Genomic DNA, 19,846 nt, shown 5'->3' with positions numbered 1-19,846 from the left:
CGTTCAGCCCACTGCGTTGTCGTCCTCCACCCGGGCGAAGCCTGCTGCGCTCACCCCCATTCTGCCGAGGCCTCCTGCGCCCACCCACCTCCAGCCGAGGCCTCCTGCTGCGTCCACCTATGGCCCACCCCCTGTGTCGGCAGCACCCATACTGCTGGTCCTCCCGGAACAGCCACAGGCCCCCCTCCGTCCTGTTTCGTGGGCCATCCTGCAGCCAGAGCTTTGTCCCTCCTGCACCAACAGTGAAGTCATTCATGCCTAACAAGTCCTCACGGCCATGTGGGGCTAGCCACGTGCCAAACTGTGGTGGACAGCGGAAGAGGTACACCCCTTTCAAGGACAAAATGGCTGGAAGCATGCAGAAAATATTTTCCTATTGTCCATCCACTAGGAAGTCTACCACCTCTGGCTTCGACAACGTGGTGTATGACAACTTTGAACACTTTAAGAGTGTCGTGGATGCAGAGTTGGAAAGGAGGACTCTGTAAATAACTGTGTGTGTGTGTGTGTGTGTGTGTGTGAGTGTGTGAGAGTGTGAGAATAACTTACCTATGTGATGCCACTGTTCCTGTGCCATCTGTAGGAGAGAGAAAGAGGCTTGTTTGTGTGTGTTTGTCTCTTTCTTTTTGTGTGTGTATGTCTGTCAGCTCCATGTTTAACTAAATGTTTGCAGATGGTAGTAAATGTTTGTCTCTCGTCTTGTCTCGTGTTCACGCTCGTAGATCTGTACCTTGTCGTGGTGAGCGAGCTTTAAACTAAACAGATCTTGTTTACTTGTGTTTTATATACATTGCCTTTTTAAATGAAAAAGTATTTTGGAGTCTCTGTGTGCTTGGGTTTCACAAGGGGTGGGATAGTGTAAAGAAAAAACACACCAAAGCAAAAGTGAGAGTGCATTGGATACGTTCTTACACCCTTTTTCTTAATTCAGCCCAAAAATTTAACAATTAAACACTTTTCCACTTGATTATATGAATCTCATCAGCTACATCAACTCAAACTATGAAAATAATAAACAAAACATTCAGCAAACCAGTTGATTTTGATAAACTAGGCCTTGTACATGACATTTCTGGAAATAAAACCTCCCACCAGTGGCCAGCAGATGGAGCTGTCCGTTTTGATCGATCCCAGGGTTCAGCAATAGGGACTTGGGGGGGGTGATGAGCCATTCCCAGGCGGTCTCCCATCCAAGTACTAACCAGGCCCGACCCTGCTTAGCTTCCGAGATCAGGCGTGTTCAGGGTGGTATGGTCGTAAGCGACTAAACAAGCTGCATAAGGTCTATTTAAAGATGCGCCCTGTCCGTTATACCCGATCCTTGTCATTCAAGGAAATCTAATGTTATTCTTTACACATTTCTATTCAGTGTCACATATGACAGATATCACCATACCATCAGACACATCTACCTAATCTTTCCATTTTACACCACATCATTCCTATCTACAATGCCTTCAAATACTACTTGTTATCTGTTCTATTTACCATATAGTAACTATTTTCCCATATTCAGGCTTGAGGAAAAACGGAATACATGTAACAATGTTATTTAATTGTACTGTAAATGTGCAGTATGAAGAAATGGACGGGACAGCTAATAGATTACAGCTCCAGACTCCAACTTCAACCCCCAATCATCTCTCTGAAACCAAACAGTCAGACTCTTCACTTCCTCCATATAGGACATTTTCTCCTACAACAGGTGACATTATCCTGATTATTAAACAAAGTTACATCATATTAACCATGGCTAGTGCTGTAGTGGAGATATTGTAAGTCACTATCTTATCAGTGACAACAACTGTTATATCTCATATAAGCAGCAGCGCCCTCTCTTGGTGATAGATGAGAAGCAAAGTTTACAGCACTTGGATGGGAAACCAAGTACTTGGATGGGTTTTTACCAGTGGCGGCTGGTCAATGCGGGGCGCTGGGGCGCCGCCCCATCCAATAATCTAGAGAACGTCTACTTAAACATATTAAATATAAATTAATTAGATAATGCTAAATCATTATGAAATAAAAAGTATTGGCTTGTAAAATGCGCCTGTTAGTCTCTCAGCACCTGTCAGCATTCATTATAAATCAATTCCAAATTGTATTTTATTAATTTCTATATGTACTTCCTGTATGCGAGGCACCGGCCTAATGGGAGTCAATGCAAGCCCTCAAACTTTTGACAAGCACATGACCTGAGGCTGCTCTCTCATTGGCCTGCGTCACGTTTCCCACGGGGCGCAGCTCAGTGCGCCCCGGACACGCCCACTTTTATTGGCAGCGAATTGTTGTTGTTTCATGTTTTTTAATCTACTGTGATTGGACAGTTCCGGCTGTCATTCACGCCCTCCCGTCAGCTGCCGTCACCCAAACTCCTGCTGACGGTAGTTTCAGGAGATGACGTTAAAGTGGAGCCGCGGAAATTAAAGAAGATTATTTTGTAATTTCTCTACAAAAACATAATTTCACAAGACTTTAACTAGAAGAGAGAAAGAGGATAAAACAGCAGCAGGTGATGAAGGAGCTGAGAGTTTCTCCTGCTGCTGTCATGATAAACGGAGCTGGCTAGCTGGATGCAGTGTGAGTTATTCCTTTTATTGCTTTATCTGTTTGCTGTTTCAAAGTGTCAGCACTGAAACGTTGTGGACAACGACAGGGGAACGAGACCTAAAACATCTCTCTGAAAAAAATCAAACAGAAAGCTGCAGCCATCGAGACAATAGCATGGAGCTAAGTTGTTTTGAGCAGACTTAGCATTGCTGAGCTCTTTCTGCAGCTGTTTCACCACATCTGGCCACATGTGGACCTCTGCTATGCCAAGCTCCAGAAGAGGTACATAGATTCAGTCAGTGGCTGCATCCAGCAGCTCCAACAGGACATATAAAAGATCAGGTAGTAGCTGCATTGCTGTTATTAATATTGTAAAGTGTTAAAAAAATACTTTATAAAAGACATAACTATGAAGTGTAAAAAACTAAAATGCATAAATGCAGGATAAGAAATGATGGAAGTAATTTTGACTATTACAGTTGATTTGGGGTACATTTCATTATTAAAATAAGTTAAATAAATTATGCTTAATCACAGCAGTGTATAGTGCTTAATGCGCCATCTATTGTCATGTTTAGGTATTGCAACAACTAACAGATTACAGTGAAATCAGGACTGAAGACACAATAACTAAAATATAGGTGGTGTCTCTTTTTAAGCATATTACCTTATTGGTAACTCTGCTTTAACTGCTGGTATCTTTAGGTGATGTGAGTGAAATGTGCATTTTATCATGTCTGGTTATAATTTTTTATTCCTCTCTCTGTGGGTCAGAGATACTATACTGGGACAAACCAGGGGACATTATAGTGTGTTGTGTTGTTTTTAGATTAGTTTTTCTTTCTTATTTTTATTTTTTTGCTGCGGTATGAAGTGGTGCTACGGCTTATTTGACACTAACCCTAGGACCACCAACCATCAAACTGCGCCCCCCCAAACATTTTTGTCACCAGCCGCCACTGCTTTTTACAGCTTTCATATTGAGAGCTGTAAAAACACTCTGTATAAATTTCTTTTAGCCAGGCTTCTCGTACTGTGACCCACAGTAAACAAAAATAGAAATAAAATGCATCTTTTCTTCTTTTCTTTTTTTGTGTGTGCAGCTGATACACATTTTTACTTATGCAAATAAACACATTAGATCTGTGTTTATTAAAAGAAGAAAAAAACAGCATCCAAACTTTTTTTCATGTTGTATTTTTCATATTCTATACAACATTCTACTGGACCAAAATAGTGATTGTGAATGTATTTTTTTCCATAAGATTAATCAATAATTTATTAATGACTTTTATGAATTTGAATTGGTGTAGGGACTAATTATGAGTGAGAATATGAACAGTATGTAAGGGTTAAATAGGGTTAAATAGTTTAAATGAACTCCAAAACATGCTTCTTACATTCTGCATTTAGCTCCTCATACTTTTGTACTTTTACTTTTGTACCATTTTGAAAACAGGCCTTTTACTTTGAAATACTTCTTTACTTTGTCGTATAGATACTTTACTACGTGTCATATTTTCGTGCGTCAGTCTAATGTCGACACGTTGGGAAATATGACACCGCTGCTCCTCCTCCACGCCGCTGGGGGCGCTGCGCTGCGTGGCGCCTACATTTAGTTCCCCCGGTACACGTCATGCAAACAGCAGTTTTAAGCTTCTGAGCATGCGCGTCATTACCTCCTTCAACATCTGGGGTGCGAAGAGGACTTGTCAACGGTAACAGTCTCTGCTTTCATTTCATCTTATTCTACACATTACTCTCATTTTATGATGCGTTGTTTTAAAAGCAGATACATGCACGTCATCTGCTGCATGTCTATCATGTGAATATAAAGTGTTCACTGTTATTCACTGTCGTTCTGTCAATGGAAGCTAACGCAAGTTGTGTCTCGTCTAGTCCACGTAAGCGTCTGGAACAGTCAGTGTTGAGCTCTTTGACTTACAGGCTAGCCAACATGTAAAACAGCTATTATTCATACTTAATTTATTAAATAATACTCTCCTCTTCAAGAGCAGAACCAACGCTATTCTACATGTTAGCTACGGTGTAGATTATAACTGTATTAATAGCTCCGTTTAAAGCTAACTGTTAGCAATGAACGTGTCCATTAGAGCCAGTTTAGTCTGAAAATAAAAGCTTCCGTATTTCAGGTATTTTTCTAGTAGACAGTTGTTATTATTTTAAATGTGTCGTCAGACTATGTCGTGTTAGTAACTATTGTTTAGGTTAACCCTCCTGTTGTCTTCACATCGACCGTGTAGCTTTTGTCCTCCCAGGTCATAATGGACTCATTCCAACTTATAACCACAATAAGCCTCATTTAAATGAAATTTGACCTCATTTTTGAGTTAACACCTGCTGTTTTTGGGTCAGTTTTGATCTAGGAGGACAACAGAATCTCAAGTGAGCCTTCTACTACATAACTGAACCATGGTCATCAGTGACAGGGTACATGTCTTTATACCTTTATATCTCTCCATCAGTGTGTCAGTTGTTAACTGGAACATTGTGGCTCTGTTTTCTCTCCAGATGATGAAGATGCTTCACGTATTTTTGGTTCTGGCGCTGCTCGGTCTGGGCTCAGGAGAGGAGGGAGCCCGTCTGCTGGCCTCTAAATCACTGCTGAACCGCTACGCAGTGGAGGGCCGAGACCTCACCCTGCAGTACAACATCTACAATGTGGGCTCCAGGTAAGGACTGTAGCACTGCCACTGTGTCTCACACTAATCATTGATATGTAGTCAATCATGATGGCTGCTGAGTGAATAATCTCTGATGGGAAATTAAGATAAGTGCAGATTGTTTGGGTCAATATCAACTCTACACGAAGCTGTCATACAAATTCATAGACTGTCATTAATAGCACAATGATAGCATAATAGCATTAATCATAACAAGAAACAGACATCAACCACAGTATGATTCATGTAATATTATATGTAAGGTAAATCTCTTTTAGACTATTTTTAGACATTTGTGGACTGTTCAAATATGCACAACAATAATAATAATAATGAACTTTATAGAGTACCTTTCATACAAGAGATGCTTTACAGATTAAAAATAACAATACAGTAAAACAACAGCAAATAAAAACAATTATACAATTTCTAGAAATAAGTTAAAATGACATTAATACTACTACTACTACTACTACTACTACTACTAATAATAATATTTAATTGTAATGCACTTTACATTTGAAGCAAATATCAAAGTCCAAAGTTAAAAGCATCAATATACAAGACAGATAAAAAAGAAACAAACATAATAAAAATAAGAGCATAAAAGCAGCAACCAGCAAGGTTAATTACAAGTCAAAGGTTCTGCTAAAAAGAAATGTTTGAAGTCAAGTAGTCTAATTAAAAGCCAGATTAAATAAATATGTTTTCAGCTGTCGTTTAAAAATGTTCAGAGCTCACTTCTCTTTTAGCTTTAGGTAGAGTGTTCCATCATTTTGGAGCATAATTAAAGAAAGCTGCACTTCCTATTTTCTTGTGTGTATAATTGTGTGTATTTAAAAACTCATGTAAAGTGAAAGAAATAGTTTCAGCATGTAACCTCTCCTAAACCCAAAAACTACTGTTATTACAGCTCTGCTCCTGTATGAATTAGATTTGGAGGTGTTGGTAGATCCAGACTAGATCTGTTTCTATGTAAATCCTTATGTCCTGACTCAAGCTCTGTACTTAAAACACAAACTCATCCCATTCACAAAGAAAGTTCATATTAATATTTCCCCAAATATTGAACTGTTCCATTTTGTCTAGCTGTATTCTACAGATGTTTGTCAAATGGTTAAAGCTGCTTGAACACTGTTTGTGTGTGTGTGTGTGTGTGTGTGTGTCCACAGTGCCGCTCTGGAGGTGGAGCTGTCTGATGATTCTTTTCCTCCTGAGGACTTCGGGATTGTTTCAGGAATGTTGAATGTCAAATGGGACAGGATCGCACCGTATCCTTGATACTAAACGTTGTCTTCATGCTCCTGCTGCTGTTAATGTTATTATTGTTGTGTCATTCAAATCTGGTAGAGTAAACCCCTGTGTTACTCCTTTATCTGTTACTCAGGGCAGACAGCAGCTCTGATCTTCTTAAGTCAATTTGTCCACAACCAAAAAAAAAAAATATATATAACAAATGTTTTCATCTTTTCATGTGTTTGCTCATGTTGAGAGTAAATGTTGTCAGCCTTAACTGTGGAATGTTCAGAGCCAGCAACGTCTCTCACACCGTGGTGCTGCGCCCCCTGAAGGCCGGTTACTTTAACTTCACCTCTGCCTCCGTCAGCTACCTGGCTCAGGAGGGAGGACAAGTAGTGGTAAGTTAAGATTATCTTCATGGATGAAAGCAGTGGAAGTGTGTGTTGAAGTGAAGGAAGCTGAAGTGTGTGTGTGTGTGTGTGTTTCATGTAGGTTGGCTACACCAGCGCCCCCGGACAGGGAGGCATCCTGGCTCAGAGGGAGTTCGACCGCCGCTTCTCCCCCCACTATGTAAGTGTTACCTTCATGTTACTCACTTTTTATCATTATTACATACAGTACAAACAATACATACACACACCCAACAAAAAACATTACATCAATACATATCCCTTTTTTTCCTAAAAAAAACAAAAAAAATCTTCCTCTCACTCACACCATGTCTGCACAGGAGGTGTTCAGGGACAATGTGGAGTGTAGGTCAGTTGGATTTGAGTCGACACACAAATCACTGTAGTTACATATGTAAAACATACTGAAATAGACTTCAAGCCTACAAATTCCATTTGTGTGTCTGTAGCATGAGTTAAACACAGCACATTTAGACAGCTTTTTTTCAGCTCATTTTTTGCAAAATAGATTTTATGCACTCATATTATTGGAGGTGTAATAAAGAGACATGGAAAGTTTAGTGTACAGTGTTTAGTGTAAAAGTAGTGTACAGCATACTTTACACCAATTGTACTAAATGAAAGATTACAGCCTTATTATGGTCTAGACCTGCTCTATGTGTAAAATGCCTTGAGATAACTTTTAATTGTGATTTGGCGCCATATAAATAAAGCTTGATTGATAGAATTTTTCATGTGTTCCTATGCTCTGTGAAGCATTTTGTAACGGCTGTTTTGAAAGGTGCTACACAAATACAGTTATGGTTATTATTATTAGTTTTAACCGAGTTGAAATATGTAGTTTACCCCAGTAAAAAATGACCAAATAAAGACGCTGTAAACCTTCAAACTAGTCACCTTTTGAATGGGTTTTTATTCACTCTTTATTTACTAAGAGACATCCAATTTGAGCTGTTCACTCTCGTGTGTCCGTGTGTGTCCGTGTGTGTCCGTGTGTGTCCGTGTGTGTCCGTGTGTGTCCGTGTGTGTCCGTGTGTGTCCGTGTGTGTCCGTGTGTGTCCGTGTGTGTCCGTGTGTGTCCGTGTGTGTCCGTGTGTGTCCGTGTCCTGTGTGCAGGACAATACGAGCAAAAGTCAATCATTCAAACTTTATTTATATAGTGTCAAATCACAACAAAAGTCATCCCATTGTACTTTACACAGACCCAACCTCCCCACATGGTAGAAAAAATAAAAAAAGCAAACATTTAAAATATTTAGAAAGTACACACTAACCCAGCAATGAATACATTATGAGTAACAATCTGCATTCACTCAGATCTAATGAATGCAGGTACAGGTGGAGTCTTACAGTTACAATCAGCCTAAATGTTGTTGCAGTTTGATCCATCTAAGTGGAGCAAAAGAGAATGATTTTTACTGCAGAAGAGAGGTCAAATATGAAGGCTGCTGTCCTAGAAAGACTTCATGAAGCTCCTTGTTACTAATCAAAGCAGGACACTGTTAATATGTATACATGGTGTGCAGTTAATGGTGTTTAGTAATAAATATAGAATTGGTACATATTGACTGTTGCATCTGATCATTAGAAAATGTATTCATTCCTGATTTTAGTCTCGTTTCTGGTGTTCTTGATAAATATTTAACATTCTGTCTCTTCTGTAGCTGGACTGGGCTGCATTCGGTGTGATGACTCTGCCCTCCATCGGCATCCCTCTGCTCCTCTGGTACTCCAGCAAGAGGAAGTACGACTCACCAAAGTCTAAGAAGAACTGATAGAGCAGCCCTGGGGATAAGAGGGGTGGGGTATGGGTGGGGTATGGGTGGAACTAATGGGTTAAGTGGGCACAGGATCTCTGAATAGCTTAATAACCCATATTGGGGTGAAAGAAGTACAGTGACCAAGGAACATGACTATAATTGGATGAAAGCAGCTGCTTCTACAGGACATGAAACAATAAACAGGTACATGAAATCCTCTGCAGCCAATCACAGAGCTTCACCAACTGCTGGTCATTCTTTCATATTTCAATTAACAGCTTCCTGTGAGAGAACAATAACAATGGCAGTTACTACTGTAACAAGTGTGGTATTTTGTAACTGTATGTGATGAATTGAACTCAGATTTGAAGTTTTTATACTTCAAAATAAATAAAAACTGTCTGGGTTTTTTTCTAAAGCTGCGTCTCATTTGTTGACTCATGAGATAGTTTGACAGAAGAAGGTTTTACATTCCATGAAACCACAACAGATAACAGATTTAGAACTATGGATTTATTGTTTAAAATGTTCTGAGGTCATTTGATTGAAATACAAATTCAGACTAACACAGCTCATTCAGCAGAAGCAGACAGGAAACCACTGTGCATCTGAATACACACATCTGCACAATTCAGTTTCAGTCTGTTCAGTATATTAATACATGCGTGTGAACAGGTAAATACTCAGTGTAGTCAAGCTGAGGCCACTCATAGTGAAAGGAAGTTAAGAGTGAGATATAAATCATCTCAGTGTTAGATTTTTCCTTTAAAGTTGATACAACAGAATCTATGGCCTTCAACGTTCCCTGCAGCTGTTGATAGAAAACATCTGTCTCCTTACATAAAAGAGGTGTGTATGTGTGTGATATTATCTCGGAAAAAGTGTTATAAAATATTGATTATGAAGACTGAAATATTTCCCCTCAACTCAGTGTAGATGCTCAAAGAGTAAAACATGAACTCTATCACTGCTTATTGACTGGATTTAGGTTTTAAATGTGTTACACTGCAGACTGAGGCTGCAAATATTAGGAATGCCATTTAGAACAGCAAGGCAACAGAATAAAATAATAATAATAATAAAAAATAAAATAAAATAAAAAATTGAACAGCAAGGCAACCGAATAAAAAAAATAATTAAAAAAAATTATACATTTTTTTTAAAATTAAAAATAGAACAGCAAGGCAACAGAATCAACTATACAAACAGTCACCAACCACTTTATTACATACACCTGTGAAATCTAATAGGCTACAATCCAATACAAGAGCTCTGCTATAAATTCTATATATATGTTCAGTTTGTGTTAACATTGTCAGGAAGGTGATAATTCTACTTTATATCTATTACTGAAGTTATACTAAGTGGTGGTGGTGTACTGGTGTACATTATATTAACTGGTGTTCCTAATATTTTGCCCCCCTCATGTATGTTTATGGAGCCGACAAAATATTAGGAACACCATTCAATATAATGCACCCTAATACATCACCATCACCTACTATGACCTCAATAATAAACATAAAGTAGAATTATCACCTTCCTGACAATGTTAACAAAAACTGATTTCTAACTTTGAAACTTTTCCGCTTTTATTTTGAAGACTGGAGGATGTCTTATTTAAAAATCTTCTCAGTAAATGAAATAAAAAAGATAAAGGCCTGGTCAGCAGGAGGTGCCACAATACAACTATGTTCTTTAAATAACACCCATTTTAGCACACACACACTCCCTGACTCCTTATCCCCCCCTCCCCCCTCCGCAGATAGACCTACTTAATCTAGACTGGTATTTACGGTAACTCGGACATGACATCAAGCTGTCATGGAATGTGGTCGTTTTCCGCATTACCCAACCGCATGTGAGCCACAATGAGTCGTTAGCTGTAGTGAAGTGAGCCACTGTGAACCGTGAGCCTATGTGAGTCTTTAGCTGTAAGTATAGTGAGCCGCCGTGAGTCGCTATGAGTCGTTAACTGTAAGTATAGTGAGCCGCTGTGAGCCGCGAGTCGCTAAGAGTCGTTAGCTGTAAGTGTAGTGAGTCGCTATGTGCCGTCTACCTGTGAGCCGCTGTGATTCGTGAGCCGCTGGGATTCGTGAGTCGCTATGAGCCGTTAGCTATTAGCTGTGAGTCGTGTCGGGTCGAGCGCACAGCCGCAGAGCAGCATCTAGCAGGAACACAGCAGCAGGTACACATCCGCGGCACTGACGACGGTTCGTAGAAACATCCAACCCGGTGAGCCGAGCTGTCACACTGGTGAGTAGGTTCTGATTCAGCTGCTGAGCTGTTGAACATACTGTTCTTCATTTCTTTTTGATGGTCAGTGTACAAACAATTCTTCACTATAGAGAAATAGCTCCAATTCTTCCGTATTTACGCTGTCTCTAATTTAGGAAGGTGCTAGTGTTCGCTTCAAAATATCACACAAAGTTTTATATTATTACATTTATTTTCCTTAAAAACGATTTGACGCCACAGCTGTCACAACAGGTTAAGATTAAAAAAAAAAAAATGCTGAAGGCTAGTTGTAGTGTCACACACGAGTGAGTGAATGAAAGTCTAAAGCAGTTTAAACGTGGAGATATTTTATCATTAAAACAAAAAAAGATTAGGATAATAAATCTGTTTAAGGCGACAACAGAGATTCATTCTTATTGCCTCCCTTTCTCTCTGACTGCTTAAACCTTTTTTTGGATCTTTAAAACAACAAACAGAGACGCAGGCTGCTCTCTGTGGCAGAAAGCTGTTCCTTTCAGGCAGCAAACACTGCAACAAGTCCAACTGCTTTTAACAGGAAGTGTCCACATATTTGGGATCCTGATAAATCCTTCTAAGGATTGTTAGATCTCCTCTGTTTACAGCAGACGTCATAGGGTGTTGTCCTGTTCACAAATATTTCAATTTGTGTCAAAGTTCCATTGTGGGAATCTATGTGTGTTTTTTTTATTTTTTATTGGCAGCATTAGTATCATTCTGTATCAGTGTTAGTTCTCTCTGGTGTTTAATGTGAGCAGAGCATCACCTTCAACACACATAGGTTGCCATGACTCTCAAAGCTCAGTGTTTGTGTTTGTGCTGAACTGCATTCACTGAGGGTTAGTGTGTGTGTTCTAGTACAGTTAGTGTGTATGTTCTACTACAGTTAGTGTGTGTGTTCTAGTACAGTTAGTGTGTATTCTAGTACAGTTAGTGTGTATGTTCTAGTACAGTTAGTGTGTGTGTTCTAGTACAGTTAGTGTGTATTCTAGTACAGTTAGTGTGTATGTTCTAGTACAGTTAGTGTGTATTCTAGTACAGTTAGTGTGTATGTTCTAGTACAGTTAGTGTGTGTGTTCTAGTACAGTTAGTGTGTATTCTAGTACAGTTAGTGTGTATGTTCTAGTACAGTTAGTGTGTATTCTAGTACAGTTAGTGTGTATTCTAGTACAGTTAGTGTGTATTCTAGTACAGTTAGTGTGTATTCTAGTACAGTTAGTGTGTATGTTCTACTACAGTTAGTGTGTATTCTAGTACAGTTAGTGTGTATGTTCTACTACAGTTAGTGTGTGTATTCTAGTACAGTTAGTGTGTATGTTCTACTACAGTTAGTGTGTATTCTAGTACAGTTAGTGTGTGTGTTCTAGTACAGTTAGTGTGTATGTTCTAGTACAGTTAGTGTGTATTCTAGTACAGTTAGTGTGTATTCTAGTACAGTTAGTGTGTGTGTTCTAGTACAGTTAGTGTGTATGTTCTAGTACAGTTAGTGTGTATTCTAGTACAGTTAGTGTGTATGTTCTACTACAGTTAGTGTGTATTCTAGTACAGTTAGTGTGTATGTTCTACTACAGTTAGTGTGTATTCTAGTACAGTTAGTGTGTATGTTCTACTACAATTAGTGTGTGTTCTAGTACAGTTAGTGTGTGTGTTCTAGTACAATTAGTGTGTATGTTCTACTACAGTTAGTGTGTGTGTTCTAGTACAGTTAGTGTGTATTCTAGTACAGTTAGTGTGTATGTTCTACTACAGTTAGTGTGTGTGTTCTAGTACAGTTAGTGTGTATGTTCTACTACAGTTAGTGTGTATTCTAGTACAGCTAGTGTGTGTGTTCTAGTACAGTTAGTGTGTATTCTAGTACAGTTAATGTGTATGTTCTAGTACAGTTAGTGTGTGTGTTCTAGTACAGTTAGTGTGTATTCTAGTACAGTTAGTGTGTGTGTTCTAGTACAGTTAGTGTGTATGTTCTACTACAGTTAGTGTGTATTCTAGTACAGCTAGTGTGTGTGTTCTAGTACAGTTAGTGTGTATTCTAGTACAGTTAATGTGTATGTTCTAGTACAGTTAGTGTGTGTGTTCTAGTACAGTTAGTGTGTATTCTAGTACAGTTAGTGTGTATTCTAGTACAGTTAGTGTGTATGTTCTACTACAGTTAGTGTGTATTCTAGTACAGTTAGTGTGTATGTTCTAGTACAGTTAGTGTGTATGTTCTAGTACAGTTAGTGTGTATTCTAGTACAGTTAGTGTGTATGTTCTTGTACAGTTAGTGTGTATGTTCTACTACAGTTAGTGTGTATTCTAGTACAGTTAGTGTGTATTCTAGTACAGCTAGTGTGTGTGTTCTAGTACAGTTAGTGTGTATTCTAGTACAGTTAATGTGTATGTTCTAGTACAGTTAGTGTGTGTGTTCTAGTACAGTTAGTGTGTATTCTAGTACAGTTAGTGTGTATTCTAGTACAGTTAGTGTGTATGTTCTACTACAGTTAGTGTGTATTCTAGTACAGTTAGTGTGTATGTTCTAGTACAGTTAGTGTGTATGTTCTAGTACAGTTAGTGTGTATTCTAGTACAGTTAGTGTGTATGTTCTAGTACAGTTAGTGTGTATGTTCTACTACAGTTAGTGTGTATTCTAGTACAGTTAGTGTGTATTCTAGTACAGTTAGTGTGTGTGTTCTAGTACAGTTAGTGTGTATGTTCTAGTACAGTTAGTGTGTATTCTAGTACAGTTAGTGTGTATTCTAGTACAGTTAGTGTGTATTCTAGTACAGTTAGTGTGTATTCTAGTACAGTTAGTGTGTATTCTAGTACAGTTAGTGTGTATTCTAGTACAGTTAGTGTGTGTTCTAGTACAGTTAGTGTGTATGTTCTAGTACAGTTAGTGTGTATTCTAGTACAGTTAGTGTGTATTCTAGTACAGTTAGTGTGTGTGTTCTAGTACAGTTAGTGTGTATGTTCTAGTACAGTTAGTGTGTATTCTAGTACAGTTAGTGTGTATGTTCTACTACAGTTAGTGTGTATTCTAGTACAGTTAGTGTGTATTCTAGTACAGTTAGTGTGTGTGTTCTAGTACAGTTAGTGTGTATGTTCTAGTACAGTTAGTGTGTATGTTCTACTACAGTTAGTGTGTATGTAACGCTCATGTTGATGAAGAGTTCAGGTTTAGAACCTTTAGTTTCTCTCACAGAGCTGCTGATGATGATGATGATTTCAGTAACAAACAGCCCATGGAGGACGTCTAGCTGATGGTCATGTAACATCCCAAATGTCTGCACAACAGGGTCCAAAGCTGACATTGTCATTTGCCAAATTTAGTCTTTTTTTCAATTCAATGATGGAGACCACTCGCCATTCATTCTAAAAATGAATTTCCTCCTACTGGAGAAAGCTGCTGCTTCGCTGTGTTTGCTTGTGATACGTGTAGATAATATGCACCTTAGCATTGGTTGTCATCCACCTTTTAAAACAGAAAAAAGATAAAGATAGCGCTACACCTCCAGCAGCAGGTGAATGAGACAGCTGCCGACCAGAGTCACACTCAGAGGTAGGAACAGGAGAGCTGCCTGGAGGGAGAGAAGTCATGCCTGGACTTGTGTGGTTCTGAGACAATGTTATCCTCTCCTCCTGCTTAGATGTGGAGAATGTACAGCTCACAGCAACCATATATGGTGTCTGGCTTTTGTTTGATATCTAGCGTCGGCAAAAAAACGTTGTCGCACATTACCGATCGTCGTTATGGTAGATGACTTGTTTACTCAGTTATATTTTGTGAATGTTGCTGTCACCGTGAACACACTGCTGGATCCTGTTCAAAAATGTGTCAGTTTAACCCTCCTGTTGTCTTTGAGTCAAGGAAGGAAAGGAGGAAGAAGGAAGGAAGGGAGGATGGAAGGGAGGAAGAAGGAAGGAAGGGAGGATGGATGGAAGGGAGGAAGAAGGAAGGAAGGAAGGAAGGAAGGGAGGAAAGGAGGAAGGTAGGAGAGAGGGAGGGAGGGAGGGAAAAAGGAGGGAGGAAGGGAGGATGGAAGGGAGGAAGGAAGGAAGGAAGGGAGGGAGGAAGAAGGAAGGAAGGGAGGATGGAAGGGAGGAAGAAGGAAAGAAGGGAGGGAGGAAGAAGGAAGGAAGGGAGGATGGATGGAAGGGAGGAAGAAGGAAGGAAGGAAGGAAGGGAGGAAAGGAGGAAGGAAGGTAGGAGAGAGGGAGGGAGGGAGGGAAAAAGGAGGGAGGATGGAAGGGAGGAAGGAAGGAAGGAAGGAAGGGAGGAAAGGAAAGGAAAAGAAGGAAGGGAGGAAGAAAGGACGGAGGAAAGAAGGAAGGAAGGAAGGTAGGAGGGAGGGAGAAAGGAAAAGAGGAAGGGAGGAAGGAATGAAATAAGCACAGAGGAAAGAAGGAAGGGGGAAGGTAGGGGGAGGAAAGAAAGAGAGAAGGAGGGAGGGAGGAAGGACAGAAGGAAGGAAGGAAGGAAAGAAGGAACCGTTAAAACAGACGGGGTCAATTTGACCCGGGAGGACGACACAAAGGTTAATACCACGGCAGAGTCTAATACAGGGAAGAACGAGGAATGTTAAATGTCATTCATACTTCCCATGAGAGCCATGGGAGTCAATGTAAAAGTCGGGAGTAAAATAGTAATAATTGCACTCATTGTTCCAGATGTTCATTCAAACATCACTAAATGATGGAATCTTGTGGGGTCTTGTTCTCCTGATAGCTTTTTTTTCTGTGATCTTATTGTTTCCCCAGTAGGCCTGTATGTTGATGTAAACATGTTTTATGTCTGTAAGATTAGCAAAAACATCAACTTACTTCATTTTTTACATGAAAGTCAAATTCATTCAAAGTGGGCCGGCAGTGTGCAGTAGAAGCAAAAACCCTCAAAGATCCACATTTACATACAAGGACGTCTCTCCTGATGGGATTTACATTAGAGGAGGACTGGTGAGCTCACTAAAAAACAGATGACAATTGCTTAGAGAAATAAAAGCAGTCCAAATGTTGCTCAGGACACAACCAAATACAACTTAATACTATTTTATTACAGTCCAAGAGACTTACTTCATTAACAGGTTTAATCTCCGAACATGTTCACTTCATTCTATCACAAAAAATGATAAATTGTCACTAGCGCTGACTGTTAGAAGCATATGATTGTTCTGTGTTAACTCTGCATCTGTTATATGATGCTGTGTGTGCAGTGCACGCTAGTTCAGGTGCTTTAATGTTACCCAGCAGTCTTCTTCTGATCAGGAAGAAACCTGCTGCATGCAACCGTCCACATGTTGGTGTTCATACTTGCTGTCTGTTGTCGTTTTAAATGTTCTAAAACTGCCATAAAATGTTGACCTTTCAAATTAATGGAAAATCGGAGCGTATGCTTTTAATATGACGTCATTATATAATCTATCCGCACCACCAAGTGTGACTGACTTCCCGCGTCCCTGAATGGAATGCTCTGTGAGTGTGTCTGGATGCTGAGAAAGCTTTTGACTGTGATAGCTGGTGATATTTGGGAGGACTGGTTTGACTGGGGTCAGCCTTTAGCCTAGTTTGGATGTGGCTTCCTGTGTTCCTACTGCACAGCTTTTGGTACCCCCCCCCCCCCCCCCTGGGCCGTCCTTCTCGTGGGACAATGTCCAAGTCTCTCCATCCAGTTGTGTTTGGCTTCTTGATGACGGTTATTATCACAGCCTTAGTTGTTGCTGGATACATTACCTCATACATACATTATATGTATAGTATGTAAAGCTGCATAAAGAAATAATATCTGTCATATGGATGTCATGGTGCCTTTCAGTAATCTTACTGTTGTTGTTGAAAAGAATTATTTGATAATTGTCAAACTAAATCCTTATGATTTCAGCCTTTGTTGATTAGGTGACACCTGTGGTTACTATGGTAACAACAAGAGCATTTTAATACTACAGCAAACACTCCTTAAGCAGCTGCTTTGTCAGAAATATTACAGAAGAGCAAAAGAACTGGTTTAACATTTAGGTCCCGAGCCGTCCCAACTGGTACTCGATTCTTGAGTAAAACATTCTGATATGGATTATAGAATATATAGAATATGTATATAAAACACACGTTTTTTGCAATGTGGTGAGGTCAATAACATAAGAATGAAACTGTGGCATCCTTTAAATTAGTGAGTAAACTGAGTCACTGCTCTTCACACCTGACCCTCCTGCTGTAGCTGGAGACTGTAGATGTTCCTGTACATCTACCAGCTGTCAGACAGCCAGTCACAGCTGTGGTTCACACACACATTACACCATCATCTCCTGGAAAAAATAAATCACATATTGCAACCGACCCTCCACACACACACACACACACACACACACACACACACACACACACACACACACACACACACACACACACACACACACACACACACACACACACACACACACACACACAGACTGGATCTGTAATCACTCTGTGACACCTAGTGCTACCACTTAAGGTCACACAGTGATCCAGACGCATAACTAAAGTGAGTGGGACCCAATGAGACCTTGACCACAGAACTGATACTGGGTGGTAGGTCTATGAAGACTTTAGACCATGCAGGTATAAATGAAAAAAAAACAGTGTAATCTGCATTTATTGCGTTTTCACAAATAGAATAAAGCTTTTTAACAAATCTGAAACTGTATACATAGTCTCTGGCTGCTAGTCTAATGGGCCCCCAGACCCCTTGTTTTGTCCCCCCCCCCCCCCCCCAATAGATGACATTTGAGATGTCAATCAATCAATCAATCTTTATTTGTATAGCGCCAAATCACAACAAAGTTATCTCAAGGCACTTTACACATAGAGCAGGTTCTAAACCGAACTCTTCAGGTTTAATTTTAAAGAGACCCAACATTCCCACATGAGCAGCACTTAGCGACAGTGGCAAGAAAAAACTCCCTTTTAACAGGAAGAAACCTCAGAACCAGGCTCAAAGTGGGAGAACATCTGCCTCGACCGGTTGGGGTAGAGAGGAGAGAGAGAGGAAGAATAGGAGAGAGAGAGAAGCACATAGAAAATAAACATTGAAGCTAGAAGGTCCGGGACTGGAATCTGTCATCTGGACGTCTACAGGCCCAGATTACCTGTGAGATGAGAAAGCACAGACAACTCCGGGGAAGAAGTTTAGGTTATTGAATGCATTAATAGTACATGAATGTTATTGGATATAGATGGATGGATAGAGAGAGAGAGGAGGAAAGAGGAGCTCAGTGCATCATGGGAGTAGGAGTCCCCCGGCAGTCTAAGCCTATAGCAGCATAAACTAGGAGCTGGCTAACTATAAGCTTTATCAAAAAGGAAAGTTTTAAGCCTACTCTTAAAAGTAGAGAGGGTGTCTGCCCTCCGGACTGAATCTGGGAGATGGTTCCACAGGAGAGGAGCCTGATAACTGAAGGCTCTGCCTCCCATTCTACTTTTAGAGATACTAGGTACCACAAGTAGGCCTGCGTTCTGGGAGCGCAGTGTTCTGGTAGGTACATAAGGTACTATGAGCTCTTTAAGATATGATGGAGCCTGACCATTAAGAGCTTTAAAGTGAGGAGAAGGATTTTAAATTCTATTCTAGATTTTACAGGAAGCCAATGCAGTGAAGCTAAAATAGGAGTAATGTGATCTCTCTTTCTAGTTTTTGTCAGAACGCGTGCAGCTGCATTCTGGACCAGTTGGAGAGTCTTTAGAGACTTGTTAGGACAGCCTGATAATAATGAATTACAATAACCCAGACTAGAAGTAACAAATGCATGGATTAGTTTTTCTGCATCATTTTGAGACAGGATGTGTTTGATTTTTGTAATTGCTGGAGGCCAAAGTAATGCCATCCAGAGTAGTTATATCATTAGATCATGTGTTTCTAATGTGTTTAGATGTACAACTACAAACTGAGTATTATATATCATTACAAGTCTGCTTTGAGAAATGTGTGAAAATTAGTGTAAAGAGTGAGATGATGTAACAGCTGAAACCACTGTTATGTTAACACGTTGTCATGTTTTACTGATACTGATCGTCAAGTTCAGCTTCACGTGTGAGTCAAGTTATGCGAGTCATGAAAGAGAGACAAAGCGAAATCTGCAGAGACTGGTCGGATTAGTAAAAACCCAACCACATACCACGGTGGTGTGAATCAGGTTGAAAGTTGAAAAAGAAAAGAGGGAAAGAAATGAATACAGGAACATAGGACGGAAGGTAACAGAGAGGAGGGAGAAAAGAGAAGAGTGAATGGAGAATGGAGAATGGAGGGATTGCGTTGCTGGGAAACTTTTGAGTGATGCAGCATTGTGTAGCTGCACAGTCAAACCACAAAGTCTCCTAAAAAGGACATGTGGAAATCATGTGTTCATATTTAGTATGCTGCAAAAGTTTCTAACAACACATTCTGAAAGTGAAGGAGAAGAAGAAGAAGAAGAAGAAGAAGAAGAAGTTGTCTTAAGGTCATCAACCGGTGCGCAGTGAGATAATTCACACTCATACTGTCGTGTTAGTTTGGACATTTTTCTTCTTTCTTTTTCATAAGATACTTCTCATATTATAATGAAATGTTTCCACTTCTTATTTATTACTGCTGCGTGAGTCAGCACAAACTATAAGTTCAACTTGTTATATGGTCAAACTTGATGTGACTTGTCAGAATAGCGTAGATTAGTGTAGGTAGAACACAACACGACACGACAGCATCTTGTTAAAATTAGAAAGGGTTTGTCATTACAGCAGCATTCTGACTGACCTCATTACAGCAGGAACCTTTCCTTGTTGTTATCTGCTGTTAACAAGAGAAAAAGACTGGAGGTTTTTATGCTTTATGGCTGTGGGCTGCTGTCAGATTGTTTTGTCTGCAAGTTCATTATCTAGCATCAGTGATCTGAATGTTATCCTACTGTACACAGCACTGCTTTACATCAGGAGAAAGGTGCTTTTAAATGTGCATTTAGTTTAA

General features: G+C 39.8%; 2 protein-coding genes across 3 annotated transcripts in view; both read left to right on the top strand.

Moving 5' to 3' along the window:
• Positions 1-4,224: 4,224 nt before the first annotated feature.
• ssr2 (signal sequence receptor, beta) lies at positions 4,225-9,061 on the top strand. 2 transcript variants are annotated; one of them, XM_062436423.1, is made up of 6 exons: positions 4,225-4,268; positions 5,083-5,243; positions 6,407-6,505; positions 6,763-6,871; positions 6,966-7,043; positions 8,548-9,061. In XM_062436423.1, exons 2-6 carry the CDS (start codon positions 5,083-5,085, stop codon positions 8,656-8,658), a joined length of 558 nt encoding a protein of 185 aa, XP_062292407.1. In that variant the 5' UTR covers positions 4,225-4,268; the 3' UTR covers positions 8,659-9,061. The 2 variants fall into 2 exon arrangements, with proteins under 2 accessions (XP_062292407.1, XP_062292406.1); XM_062436422.1 differs by lacking the exon at positions 4,225-4,268 and adding an exon at positions 4,927-5,001.
• A 1,601-nt stretch (positions 9,062-10,662) lies between these two features.
• The window catches only part of LOC133995970 (death-associated protein kinase 3-like), a 34,306-nt gene continuing 25,122 nt past the window's right edge, over positions 10,663-19,846 (top strand). Inside the window, exon 1 of the mRNA XM_062435477.1 lies at positions 10,663-10,899. The gene's annotated coding sequence lies outside the window, so the exon portion shown is untranslated. The remainder of the gene's footprint in view (positions 10,900-19,846) is intronic.

Source organism: Scomber scombrus, chromosome 16, assembly GCF_963691925.1.
Source record: "Scomber scombrus chromosome 16, fScoSco1.1, whole genome shotgun sequence".
Lineage (NCBI taxonomy): Eukaryota > Metazoa > Chordata > Actinopteri > Scombriformes > Scombridae > Scomber > Scomber scombrus.
This window is presented reverse-complemented; position numbering and strand designations above follow the sequence as displayed.